This window comes from Pseudorca crassidens, chromosome 18 (genome assembly GCF_039906515.1).
Source record: "Pseudorca crassidens isolate mPseCra1 chromosome 18, mPseCra1.hap1, whole genome shotgun sequence".
Classification (NCBI taxonomy): domain Eukaryota; kingdom Metazoa; phylum Chordata; class Mammalia; order Artiodactyla; family Delphinidae; genus Pseudorca; species Pseudorca crassidens.
Genome location: NC_090313.1, coordinates 71,295,162 through 71,309,261, shown reverse-complemented (window position 1 = coordinate 71,309,261; position 14,100 = coordinate 71,295,162). Strand labels below are relative to the sequence as shown.

Genomic DNA, 14,100 nt, shown 5'->3' with positions numbered 1-14,100 from the left:
TAAAACAAAAACAGTAGCAATAATAATTATAATGATTAATTAAAGGGATTTTAACAAAATGGTCCTAAACCACTGGATAAAAATAACGTGTAAGATTGAATGGCCTAATACAGTCAAAGAGTGATATGATCTTGTTGATGATTAGGAGTACAGAGCTATTGATTTACTTTGAACTTTATTATTTTTTTAAAATTAATTTATTTTTGGCTGTGTTGGGTCTTCATTGCTGTGTGCGGCCTTTCTCTAGTTGCGGTGAGCGGGGGCTACTCTTCATTGCAGTGCGTGGGCTTCTCACTGTGGTGGCTTCTCGTTGCGGAGCATGGGCCCTAGGTGCGCGGTCTTCAGTAGTTGTGGCTCACGGGCTCTAGAGCGCAGGCACAGTAGTTGTGGCGCATGGGCTTATTTGCTCCGCGGCATGTGGGATCTTCCCGGACCAGGGCTCGAACCCATGTCCCCTGCATTGGCAGGCGGATTCTTAACCACTGTGCCACCAGGCAAGTCCCTGACAGGTGGGTTCTTAACCACTATGCCACCAGGGAAGCCCTACTTTGAACTTTAAATGAAGTATTCATGTTAAAATTTTAAGGATTACAATGCAAGGAAGAATTACAATAAATGTAAATGGCCCAAATTTACTACTTCAGGTTGTCAGATTAGATTAAAAATAATTCAACTGGTCATTGTTAATAAGAGATAACAAAAATATTGTCACAAAAAGGTTGTCACTAAAAGGATGGAGAAAAGATTTGCCGTGCCAGGCACATAATAACTGAAGGAAAACTGAAATAACTTGTATTGATTTTAGATGTTATAGTCTTTACCCGGTAAAGAAGGGAGTTATACAATGATAAGTTTTAGTTCTCAGGAAGATGCCTAAACTTGTATTCACATAGGCTCAAAATATATAAAGCATACATTGGAAGAATTATAAGGAGAAACAAACTCACAATTTGGTGGGCCATTTTAATACATTTCCAGTTGATTATAAGTCAAATAGACCAACAGTTCTTGAGGATTTTAAAACAAAAAACTAACAAGCCTCTAGCATTCATAATTAATCTGTCAAAAGAGTAAATCATGATGGCAGTTATAAAAAATTTAGAAATAATAATTAAAATGATACATATTAAAACCTGTGGGATTCAACTTAAATGTTGTTTTAATCTAACTTTAGTTTTTTTTTTTTTTTTTTTTGCGGTACGCGGGCCTCTCACTGTTGTGGCCTCTCCTGTTGCAGAGCACAGGCTCCGGATGCCCAGGCTCAGCGGCCATGGCTCACGGGCCCAGCCGCTCCGCGGCATGTGGGATCTTCTTGGACCGGGGCACAAACCCGCGTCCCCCGCATCGGCAGGCGGACTCTCAACCACTGCGCCACCAGGGAAGCCCTAATCTAACTTTATAGTTAAAGTGTCCAGTTCAAGAAATTATAAAAGTATCGTTAGAATATACAGTCCGTACAAGAAAGTAAACCGTGAAGAACAGAAATGAATGAAATAGAAAACACAGTGACATTTCAGAAAAACCTAAAGTTGGTAATTCAAAAAGTATATTAAATAGGCATACCCTTGGCAGTTTGAATCAGAAAAAGGGAGATGGTATTAATATACAATTTTAGAATGAAATGAGGAACAGCAGGCATTAAAAAGATCAAAAAACAATTCCATGAACAGTATTTTATGCTAACATATTTGGAGTTGGACAAAACAAATTTCTAGAAAATAAAACTTGCCAATTTTTCTCAAGAGAGAAAATCTTGAATAACCTTTAACCAATAAAAGAAATTTAATTGGTTTTAAAAACTATATCCATAAAACAAACAAAAATATTTCCTCCTAAACAACGATGACAGTAATAATAGCAACAGCAGCAGAACTCAAACCAAGTATGAAGGAATTTAAACACATCACCAGGAGATTTCTTTTAATCATTTAAGTGCCGTATAATCATGATATTCAGCAAACTTTTTCAGATTATAGAAGAGGAAGGCATGCTCCACAGTTCACATTATGAGCAGAATATAGTCTTCATAGGGAAAACTAGAGAAAACCAAGTTCAAGAAAGGAGGATAATAGGCTAATTTAATTTATAATACATTCATGTAAATCCAATATAAAATAATAGTGGACACTATCCAGAATGATATAAAGTAATATTGGTAATGAGCAAATTGGCTAAATTTTAGGAATTCAAAGATGGATTAACATTAAAAATTATTTGTGGAAATTAACAGAACAAAGAGAAAAAATAGTCAATAGATGTATAAGAAAACCATTTGATAAAATTCAGTATAACTTATGATAAAAAATATTATTAGCATATTTGAAATAGAAAGGAACTTCCTTAAATTGATAAGGTTATGTATGATAACTGCACTTAATGGTGAAATGCTGAAGGATTTTCTTTGAAGTTAGGAACATTGTCAAGATGTCACTTCTACTCAGGAAAAAGTCAAGTATGCTATTTCGAATTGGCATTAAACTAGAAGCCTTAAGTTAGTGGAGTAAAACAAGAGAAAAGATAAAAGGATTAGAAAGAAGAGACAAAACTGAAATTATTTGCAGATGTTATGACTGCCTGTGCAGAAAACACAAAACAATGTACAGATTAGTTTCTAGAACAAATAAGAAAATTCTGCAAAGTTGCTAGATATAAGATCAATATACAAAAATCTGTCAGTATAATTTCAAAAAATTTTTATTTGTATCTTTAACAAAGACTTGAGCTACTTCGAAATTTATTAACAATGTGCATGACCTTAATGTTCAAAGTTATTACAGTTGTTGTTGAAGTGTAAGAGACGACTTAAATATGTTGCATGATTTGTTATAATTGTTTATGTGATGGGAAGCTCAGTATCACAATAATTTCATTCCTCTGCATACTAATAGATAACCTAATCAAAATAGAAATTGTGAATGTGTATTGCGTGTGTATATGTGCATGTGTGTGTAGTTTGACAAATTGGTTTTTGAAGAATAAGAAAGTGGGGACTTATCTTACCTGGTGTTAAGACATTATTTCCATATGTCTCTTTGACTGTAATCAGGCAGTAATAGACAAAGGGACATATGGAAGTAATGGAAAATTTACAAATGGTACATGGTTGTCTAGAAACTTGAGAGTGTGAGTATTACAGGGAAGTCATTGGAGGGAATAATGGACTTGAATATCCATATGGAAAATAATATAAGATTCTTATTTCACACCATGCATAAAAATAAATTACGGGCAGAATAAAGATCTAAATCTGAAAAGCAAATCTTTGAAATTTTATTTGAAAATATAAAACAACAAATTAACCTCAATATAGAAAAGAATTTAAAAAATATAGAGAGTGCACAAGCCAAATAGGAAAAGATTAATATATTTGGTTATATTAAAATGAAAACTTTTGTATGTCCTAAGATACCATAAGCATTGTAAAAACATAGGTATAGGCTCTAAGATATGTTGTGCATGTAATTGGCAAATGTTTAGTGTATAGAGAAACTCTACAAATAAGAACAAGACAAAACAGCTCATTTGAAAAATGGCAAAGGTAGTATTTATAGAAAATTATTTCTTATATGCACAAGGAGGCATGTATCAATACAAGACAGCTTAATGTCTATGAATAGGAGAATGAGTAAATAAGCTGTAGCATATTATATATGAAAATACTAAACAGCAGTTAGATATTAATGAAATGATACAATACAAAGCGTCAATGCGGATAAATCTAAAAATACGCTGAATGTGAGTTTCAGGATATATACAATTTTCCTGCTGTCTGTAATATGTTTGAACTGGAGTAGTGATTCCATTTCAGATCTTTGGTCATGATTCTTTCCATCATCAAAATCTCTTAGAAACATATATTCTTAAGGTATTGTTTCTTGTACTTTTTTTCTTTTCATACTTGACTATGTTTCTTTGGGTTTTTTTTGGCAGTGCTGCATGGCTTGTGGTTTCTTAGTTCCTTGACCAGGGCTCAAACCCGGGGCCCCGGCAGTGAGAACGCTGAGTCCTAATCACTGGACGGCCAGGGGATTCCCTTGTTATGTTTCTTATATCCTTGGGCTTCCCTATGCTCTGAGATGTGCTTCGGGAAAATCTGCTTTCCCATAGCTGCCCCAAACTCTTGTCTTCAGCCACCTGAGGATTCCCCATTTCTGCCCGCACTAGGACCCAGTTCATTCTCTTATGATGTTTTGGTTCTTTTGGTCTTGGAGTGAAATAGCCTGTATTTGTACTCAGCTGAACTGATTTGACTTTACAACTAGCTTTACAGTGACTCAGTATCTCCTTTTCTGTCTAATAAACATTTATTGACCTTTTCTATGTGGTTTACCTTATGCTGTGAATAAGATATGAAGAGAATATAATTATCCTTGCTTGGAAGGGATCTTAAGATCTACTAGATCAGTTAGTCTTAGGAGAAAAGTGACTTTGCCATCGCCCTTTTATTCGAATTGAATCTTAAACAGTTTTCTCATTCATTGATTTAACAGTAGCTTTTTGAATACAGGTAATATTTCCTTTTTCATATTTAGTGGTGTATAATATAGATACTGTTTTTTTTTCTTCAGAATTTAAACAAGCAAGCATATGATTTGGCAAAGGCTTTACTGAAGAGGACAGCTCAAGCTATTGAACCATATATTACCAATGTAAGTTTTACTTGTCCAATTGGTTGTCAGAAAGATTAGCCAAAATTTTAAACACTGCTAGAAGCAGAATTTCGGCAAGTGATACATACTTTAACATTTCGTATTGTTTTAATAATTAAGTGTATTTTCTTTCTCCTTATTTAAAATTATTATTGGTTAATACTTTCTAGAAAATTAGCTCTCATATTTGTTCATTCATTTCTCTCTTTCAAATTGCCTAGGAACTAAAACAGTTTTTATTTTGGTTAGCAAGATATACTGTTTCTGTTCTTGGAAATGGAGTTAAATGTAATTAGATAAATCTTATGGAACTTATCATTATTCAGAGAAGTTGCTTACAGCTTTTTGGAAATTAAATTGATTTGTATAAGAAGAAGATATGAACTAGTATCAAGACATAAAAATTGAAGGCAAGTATGAATAACAGCGGTGTGGTGAAAGTTGCCTATCTTGCTCTCCCTGGGGTAGATTCCATATAAATCTACCTTTTCTGAGAAGGGGGAAGAATTGCAATGAAATGAGCCCTTTCATTATCATCTCAAATCTACTTATTTATGGTTAACGATCTTCTATTTATTTTCAGGAGAAATGTATTTTATCTGATAGATTCACTGATAGAAACTTATTATAAGTTTTAATCTTTCCCCCATAGTTCTGTTGAGTTGCACAACTCTAGGTGGCACCATTCACATTGTTTTCCATGTGAATGGTACCTACTGGAACAAATCTAGAATGCAGTCTTGATGTTGGCCTCTGGAATTGTGTAGCTGGTCTGTCTCTCCACCTGCTTTCCAGTTTTACCCACATCTAAACATGTAAATCTGTCTTCTTGAAAAAAGTGAGAAAGAAAGCCTTTTATAATTACTTATGTACTTAATTTTCCTGAAGTTTATTGGAGAATTTTTCTTGAAGAAATACAAAATTTAGTATATAAAAATACATCATGAAAAGATGTACTTTGAAAATTAACATACTTTATGGAACAGTACTATGGTAAATTCCAGTTTTTGTTACTGGCTTATGACCTTAAATAGTTGTGAGCACATGATGATTTGGAAAAATGTATTTAATTTGTAAAGAAATTGTTTTGGAGGGTGGACTTTCAGAATCTGCAGAATTAAATTGTGTAACCTGTCTTAATAGGTCCAGTCAGATTGCCAGGGAATTCTAAATATTGATTTCTGCAAGTTTTGTGAGTCTTGGGTATTGGCTGCAGTAAATTGGTTAGATTGAGTGGATTGAGTTCTTTCTGTTATGACATAATGGCACTTGAAATCTGTAGAACCAGATTTAAGCATTCTGTTATTAAGTGCCCCTTGCCTTTTCCTTTGCTTCAAGTGCCTGTGAATGACTGTTTCTGCGGCCATTAGATACACTTAGGTGAGCTCCTCCTGGTGGTCATTTATTTAAGTTGATATTGCTGAGCCAGATGTTTTTTAGGGGAACACTTACCTTTTTCTGATGCCTTTTTCTGGCATAAAAATAAGAAATTAACACTATACTACGTTGATATATTTCCTAGGATTGGGAAAATAAATATTTGATTAGGTAATAAAAGAAAAAAAATCAAGATAGAATGAGGTGATTAGGTTCATTATACTATTCTCTCAACATCTGTGTATGTCTGAAAGTATTTATAATAAAAATTAAAAGAAAGATAGAAGGATGAAGGAAATACTTTTAGCATTCCCAGGTAAATCAAGGTAAAAACATTTCACTGTCACTTAAACCTCATGTTAATTTCCTGCCTTACCTACAGAAATAGACAGCCCCATCCATACTTGGTTATGTCTTTATCAGAAGCTGGGGCTGGGGGCAAGAGGCAAAGGATTAGTAGAATAGTCTGAGCACACTTTCAGTTATATATTTATTTATTCCCATTACTTTGTCATTATTTTCTTATCTCTCTCTGTTTTCCCTATTTTCTTGTCCCTTGACTTATTTGAGAGTTAGCTAAGAAGTCATTAAGAATTGCTTTTTTTTTCCTCCTCTTCTCCCTTATAAATCTACAGTTACATGTAAAATACTTTATGGTGAGCTTAATTCCTTGTGAGATTTTAGTACAGTGTAAAACTCATTCTCAGCCTTTTTGCATTTGTACATGTAATAGCCATTATTCATATATCTTCCTAGTAGAGAATTAGCAAGCAGAAATAGAGGTAGCATGTCAAGGTAGTAATAACCCCACTTCTATCTCTTTTTTACTTGTGTCTTTTTTCAGTCTCATGCATATAGACACATTCAAGTTTCCTCTTTATATACAATGTTGTTTACATATATAGAACTTAAGAAGTCACTGTGGCGTTATAGATTACTTTTTTTTTTTTTTGCGGTGTGCGGGCCTCTCACTGTTGTGGCCTCTCCCGTTGCGGAGCACAGGCTCCGGACGCGCAGGCTCAGCGGCCATGGCTCACGGGCCCAGCCGCTCTGCGGCATGTGGGATCTTCCCGGACCGGGGCACAAACCCGTGTCCCCTGCATCGGCAGGCGGACTTTCAACCACTGCGCCACCAGGGAAGCCCTAGATTACTTTTTAAAATAAATTTTTTTGTAACTTGACAACTCATGAAACTAAAGTGTGTGTGTGTGTGTCTATATATATATATATATATATATATATATATATATATATATATAGACACACACACATATATATATATATATATATAAAAGGTACAACAGTATCAAAACGAAAAGTATATAGTGACAATTCAAAAAATATCCTACATGGATCACTTCTTGGTAACGTTGTTATTTTTTACCAGATCTTTTTAATCACAAGTTTTAGGGGATAGCACAAAAGTATTTTGTTGGATTGAAAAAATGTATCAAGCTTGTCTTGATGTAGGTAAAATTTGGTTAATTTGCTTAATCTCACTTAGCCTTAGTTATTGGAGTTAATAATGCTTGGGTTGATGGTAGAGAATGTGTTAACTGATGTGAAAGCACTTTTGTAATTAAAATTGATCATTTAAATCTAAGGTAGAATTTCTTATCGACCTTTAACTTACTCCTCTTACTCTTTTCATTAGGAGGCAGTTGTTATAATTTAATTTGTTATGTGAAAATTAGTTACCATTTGTAAGTAAAAGACTAATGTTTTTTGGTAGGAAATACTTTATTCAAATCTATATCTGCTTCTTCACTGAATTGCATACCCTCAGGAAGGTTGTTTCACCTATAGTTGTATTATAGTACCTGTTACATATCATTCATTCATTTATTGAATCTATTTTGGATACCTCTGTCAGGCAGTATATCAGGTTCTTGTTATACAGTGAAGACTGATTTGGAGATAGATGGAGATTATAAGTGTCAAATAAATGTTTTTGATGGAATTTGTAGGACGTTACACTGGGTTTTTGTTGTTGTTGTTGTTTTGTTTTTTCCCATTTTCAAATGAGTTTTCCCCAGACTGATAGAAGAAGAGGATGGTTTGATCACCAAGATGGCCAGATTGGAAAGGATTATTTTCTGTTAAGAAAGGTAGATTTATCATTTTTAAACAGGAGAAATTTTTCAAATGGAAACAACGAAGGCACTTTATCTTCAACTTGAATGAGAATTTAACCTTTGGTGTCATGAAATTCTTTTCCCACAAAATTGATGAACATGGAGGACAGACAAGTTATTTTTAAAACCAATAAAGAAAGAATAGTAGAATAGAATTTTTTTCTTTTTATCCCTTCATGGCTAGGTGGTTGGTACAGGTTCATAGATCTAAAAAACTTAAGAACAACACAGGAACTAAAAGTAATCAGAGGAGACATTGAAATGTATAGTCCTGACTGTACTTTCCAGATAGAAAACCTGATTAAGCCAAGTTGTTTATTAACTGTCACAGAAAGAAGAGATCAGGGCAGCTTGTGTGGTGTAAAGAATCCTTAATTCCTTCTTCAAGGAGATAAAAGATACTGTGGAGAATATGTGGGATATGCTCTGGGTTAATTTTTTACATATTTGGAAGACTTTAAATAGAAAGGAACTTGATCATTATGCCATGTATTTTTACCATTTTCAGTAATAATATGATGAATGAGTGTGCAAACTAGTTAGTGCTGGCTGCTTATAGAAAAAAATTGTTCACATTTGGATTTTCCTTGTGTTTGTATGTGCTTTTAATTGGACTTTAATTAGTGCTATAAACTTTGTATGTATATATACATTATCAGAATATAAAAGAAGACAAAGTATTAGAAAGATATTGTTTTGCCTTGTAAATATAAAATTACGTATTTTAAAAATGGAATTGGTTTCTACTATGAAGGTGTAAGGCTTTGTCTTCCATACTGTTGTCTCCCATACTGCTGTGGTGAACAAAATGTGATCCCTTGCCCTTAAGAAATTTATCTAGTAGAGAAACTAAGACATGTCTACAAATAACTGTAATATAGGATAAAATATGGTAAGTACCATAATGTGGAATAAAGTGTATTTGGTAGGTAGGGTATTTATTGATATGCTAATTGATGAGTCAGTACAAATTGCTTGTCTTTTAATATGTATGAGGTGAATTCCATGTTTTATGTAGCCAGTAGTGATTTCCCACCTTCTTAGAAAATGTTTTAGTATGCCTGTTTTGACTCTGTATAGAACGATAATGAACTTAATTGAATAATAAAATTTCAGAAAATTCACTTTATCTATGTTGTTTCTATTAATGATAAATTTTCTTTCTCAAAAGTTTTTTAATCAGGTTCTGATGCTTGGGAAAACATCTATCAGCGATTTGTCAGAGCATGTCTTTGACTTAATTTTGGAGCTCTATAATATTGATAGTCATTTGCTGCTCTCAGTTTTACCCCAGCTTGAATTTAAATTGAAGGTAACTATTCTAAAAATAATATGGTTTTATCAGCCAGATTAGCAAAGCACATTATTTGTGGATTTTTAATCCTTATAGTGGTTTTAACTGAATGTTACCCATGTGGTGGTATTACTGTTATTTATTTACATGTTTGTGCCTTGCATATTTGTGTATCTCCAGTGCCTGGCATGGTGCCTAGCAGATAAAATCTGATGAATTAATGGTTAGCAGAATGATATTTTCCTTCAGATGTTTTCCAGATAAATTCTGGGTTGTGACTAACTTTTGAGGTCATGGGTATACATCAAACTTTTACATTTTTAAGGCATAGTTTATAGTGGTTCCCAAGACCCCTTGATGTGCCATAAAAATAGTTTAGGATCTGTTATCCACATAGGGTGAAATATTTTCCCTTTATGAATATTATCTTGTACTTGCCTAGCCTATCTTGAAAGCTCCTTTGCTTTTCACATGGCTTTCTGGAATCTTTCGGTAACGTCCTTATTGCCTTGCCATTAAATTATGCCATAAAATTGAGTTTCATTTGCAGATTTGGGGCATGTTTTCTCTTTCAAATTATTACATAAAGATTAAATAAATCTGGTTATAATTAATACTGTTTGATGAACCCCACTGTACCACCCAGAAAAGTTTTTAAATGATTTCTGTGTTGTATTTCTTGTTTCTAAAAATTTGAATTTGTCGCTTTGAAAACTACAAAATAAACAGTTTATGTTGGTAGTGTAAATACCCCCAAAATGCAGCAAATAATTATTCTCATTTTATGCTGGGGCATATTTCTGGTGTATTTCTCAAGTGAAACATTTGATTCACTGGCCTTCCTCTACCCCCTTTTTTCATGTAGTTAGCAATTTTGATGGGCAAAAGGCAGTCATACCTTTAATTATTTGTTGCTTTGATTTTCTCTAATAAAAATATTGAATACTGTAAGAAATACAAAAATAAGAATTATCATCCCTGCTTTCAGCAAATTTAACATCTATTATGGGAGGAAGAGGAAAAAATCCATATCTAATAAGAGGCCAAATATTATAAGTATCATAAAAGATACAGACAGCATACAATTGAAGCAAAGGAAACAGCATGCAGAATCATATAGAGGTAGGAAGGTGCTGGGTGAATTTGCAGAACACAAAGAATTACAGTTGCATGGTAGCATAAAGTAAGTTTAAATCATTCCTGGCTGCCCATTAGAATCTTCATCTGTGGAGCCTTAATAAACAAACAGATGTCCAGGCATTAACCCAGATCAGAATTTCTGGCAGTGGAGTCCAGACATGAGTTTTTGTTTGTTTGTTTGTTGTTTCTTAAAAGCCTTATAGGTCATTCTAACGTGCAGCCAGGGTTAAAACGTACTTTTTTAGAGGAATAATCAAATAATAGAGATGAGTCGGGTCATATCATGGGGGCTTTAAATGCTGGGCTTTGGCATTGGTTTAAAATTTAAAAGATCTGTACAGTGCCATCCAAGTACCTTGAATATTAGTGCATTTAACAATCTCTGTCACATTTTGTGTTCAAGTCTAGTATTGTAGCTGGCTCATTCATTTAAATATTGTCATTTGTTGGAGGTACCAAAAGCAGTAATAAAATTTGAGTTCTCATCCCCAGAGTACCCATTTTCTATATAAAGTGGAAACTTTAGTTTTTGCATGTGTAAGGCTTCCTCATGTCGTTGAACTGCATTATGAATCTGGTGTATGTAGATGAACGGACTCTCCTGTTGGGAGATTTAGTGCATATTTATTTCTACAAAGGGCTTAACAAGTACCTTCATACATAAGTCTCTGTTTACTGTAGGACTGGCCTCTATCAGTGTCTATTCTTAAAGACCATGAATAGTTTTTCAAGGGTCCCAAGTAGGTTTGATGCAAGTTAGTTTTTGATTTTGATTTTGAATGGAAACAAGCCTCAGTTGTAGGAGAGGCCACTAAATTTTAATCAGACTTTGGGATGAATTTTCATGTAGGAGAGTACTCCTTTAATGTAATTTGAAATGATTAGAATATTTAAGGTAACATTTAATTTTATGAAAAATATATTAAACATTTTTATGTATAATTTTTCAGCTGAAGTTAATAAAAAGTTTTCTGTGGAATTGGAGATTAAGGGAAATCAGGGGAAAAATTATTCTCAGTATATCTACCTCATGGTTTTAAAGCTGTGGTTGTGTTTTGTTTTAGAGCAATGATAATGAGGAACGCCTTCAAGTTGTTAAACTACTGGCAAAAATGTTTGGGGCAAAGGATTCAGAATTGGCTTCTCAAAACAAACCACTTTGGCAGTGTTACTTGGGCAGGTATATGATTTTGGTGTCCTGTTTAACAGTAATATGTGTTTATATCTACTTACTATTTTAAAACAGCACCCACATTTAAGATTGTTTTCTGAAATCATAAAAATGAGGGGTTTTATATTTTGAAATTCTTGAATGCTGATGGTGATTGGCCATATTTACAGTTTCCCCTTCTTATTTTGTCTTCATTAATTTTTAAAAGATGATACATTTAAAAAACTATCTCACAAAGTATTATAATCATGAAATTGAAGTGTATTGTTACATAGCAGTGATTGATTAATTCCAACCAGAAATACATCATGGTGAGATACAGCCTCTCCACAAAGAAATTATATTTAATTAGATTATTTGGAGACATTGTAAAGATAAAAGGGTATCCATAGAATGAATAAATAAATGATTATGTATATTCCTCCTACTAACCTCCTTTCTACGTTTCTTATGATAATGAGGAAATGATAACCTGGGCTTCTTATATGCTTTTAATGATCCACAAACCTCCTGAAATCGGTTGCAAAATTTTGAATGTGTTTCTATATTTTTTCTGTGAGAGGGGTTTATTTTATTACTTTTCTAAAGATACCCCGACCTTGAATATGTTAAAACCACTTCCAAGTACCCTGGCTGAAACCTACTTTGACCCTGAGGATAGAGGAGGATTTTTTCTCCCTTTTATAATTATGCTTATAACAAATCATGCAATTAAGTTGTAAATAAACAAGTAAATAGGATTGAGATTCTTACTCTGTTTTCTTTGTATTGAAATATTTGCATTGTCATCACCACTTTTCTTTCCATTTTGTTACCAGAACTATCAATGATTATGATAAAGATAATCTCTTCTGGTCTTGTTTTTCTAATTTGTCAAATCATATAAGCCTTTATATGTTAAGCCCTAAATTCTTACTCTGTTTTCTTATCTCTTATGTAGCTCAATAATAATATTTAACAAGGTGTGTTAAACTAATAAATATTAAACCATTGTCATTTTGAGTGTGATTTCTAGACTTTTTCCCCTTAAATACAATGAGCAAGAGGGCAAAATAGTTTGTTTAATTAAACTGTGCAACTAAAATCAAAATCTGTTTTATTTAATGTGCTAAAACAAATACAGTTTTACATATAGACATTTAATATATCTTTAAATCAGGACTTGGATTAGCCAGACTTTATAGGATTTTAGGAGGAAAAATTCTAATTTAAACTTTTTACCTTTTGATTACATTGTAATTTTTCCTTCTTTTATTAATGACATAAAACTTGCACATTATTACCAATTTTAGGGAGCTAGAGTATTTTTTTAAAGATGTCTTTTAATGGTTATTTGGTACATGTTTAGTTGAGAAAGGTTAAAGTGTATAGGGATTGAGTACTTGGGTTCAGAACACTCAGGAAACTATATGAGACCAGAGACTAGATTTTTTTTTTTTTTGCAGTACGCGGGCCTCTCACTGTTGTGGCCTCTCCCGTTGCGGAGCACAGGCTCCGGACGCGCAGGCTCAGCGGCCATGGCTCACGGGTGCAGCCGCTCTGTGGCATGTGGGATCTTCCCGGACCGGGGCACGGGGGCACGAACCCGTGTCCCCTGCATCAGCAGGCAGACTCTCAACCACTGCGCCACCAGGGAAACCCCAGAGACTAGATTTTATAGACTAGATTTTTTTGAGTGTACTTCATAAAGCAGTTTGTTTCCTAATAATAATCTTTTATGAGTAATTTGTTGCTCCTTCAGAAGACTTTTTTTCTTTTTGATGCTAAATTTTGTTTCTTATGGTATTAGGTGATACAAGATTTGGAGACTTTTTGGTCTTCGAGAATTAAGACATGAAAATGTCAAATGGAAAATTCTTGCTTCACTTTAACGTTCTTGTTGTTACTTAAGATTTAAAAAAAAAAACACTGCTTTGTAGTCCACAGTGAACTTATGTGTATAGGCTTTGAACATCAATGGTTTAGAGACAACTAGGCGTCATGTGCTTCCTGGTGGAGGAACACAATGCCATTATCAAGTAGTCTTGCTAAAAAATGAACCTGAATATGATCAAGTCTAGAGACCTGATTCCTAATGTGCAGGATTTAGGAGAGAGGGGAACCTGTTAATTGACATCAGAATGATAAAATTATCAAAATCTAAACTGTGGAAAAACACTACACACACAAACACAAAACAGTTGCTTCACCAGATTACAAAGGAAAAGAAAAAGATAGAGAGGGAAAAAATATGAGTAAAAGATACTTAAATGACTTATCAACGAAAGAGTTTTAACTTTTTAGAGATACATACTAAGGTATTTACATATACATGTAAAAATTTGCTTTGATATT

General features: G+C 33.6%; 1 protein-coding gene across 7 annotated transcripts in view; it reads left to right on the top strand.

Annotated features, from left to right (window-relative positions):
* Positions 1–14,100, top strand: part of PDS5B (PDS5 cohesin associated factor B) — a 197,610-nt gene that overhangs the window by 84,563 nt on the left and 98,947 nt on the right. For all 7 annotated transcript variants that reach the window (XM_067713457.1, XM_067713456.1, XM_067713458.1 and 4 more), the window contains exons 7-9: positions 4,569–4,649; positions 9,333–9,473; positions 11,660–11,775. In XM_067713457.1, coding sequence (XP_067569558.1) covers positions 4,569–4,649; positions 9,333–9,473; positions 11,660–11,775 — 338 coding nt within the window. The remainder of the gene's footprint in view (positions 1–4,568; positions 4,650–9,332; positions 9,474–11,659; positions 11,776–14,100) is intronic.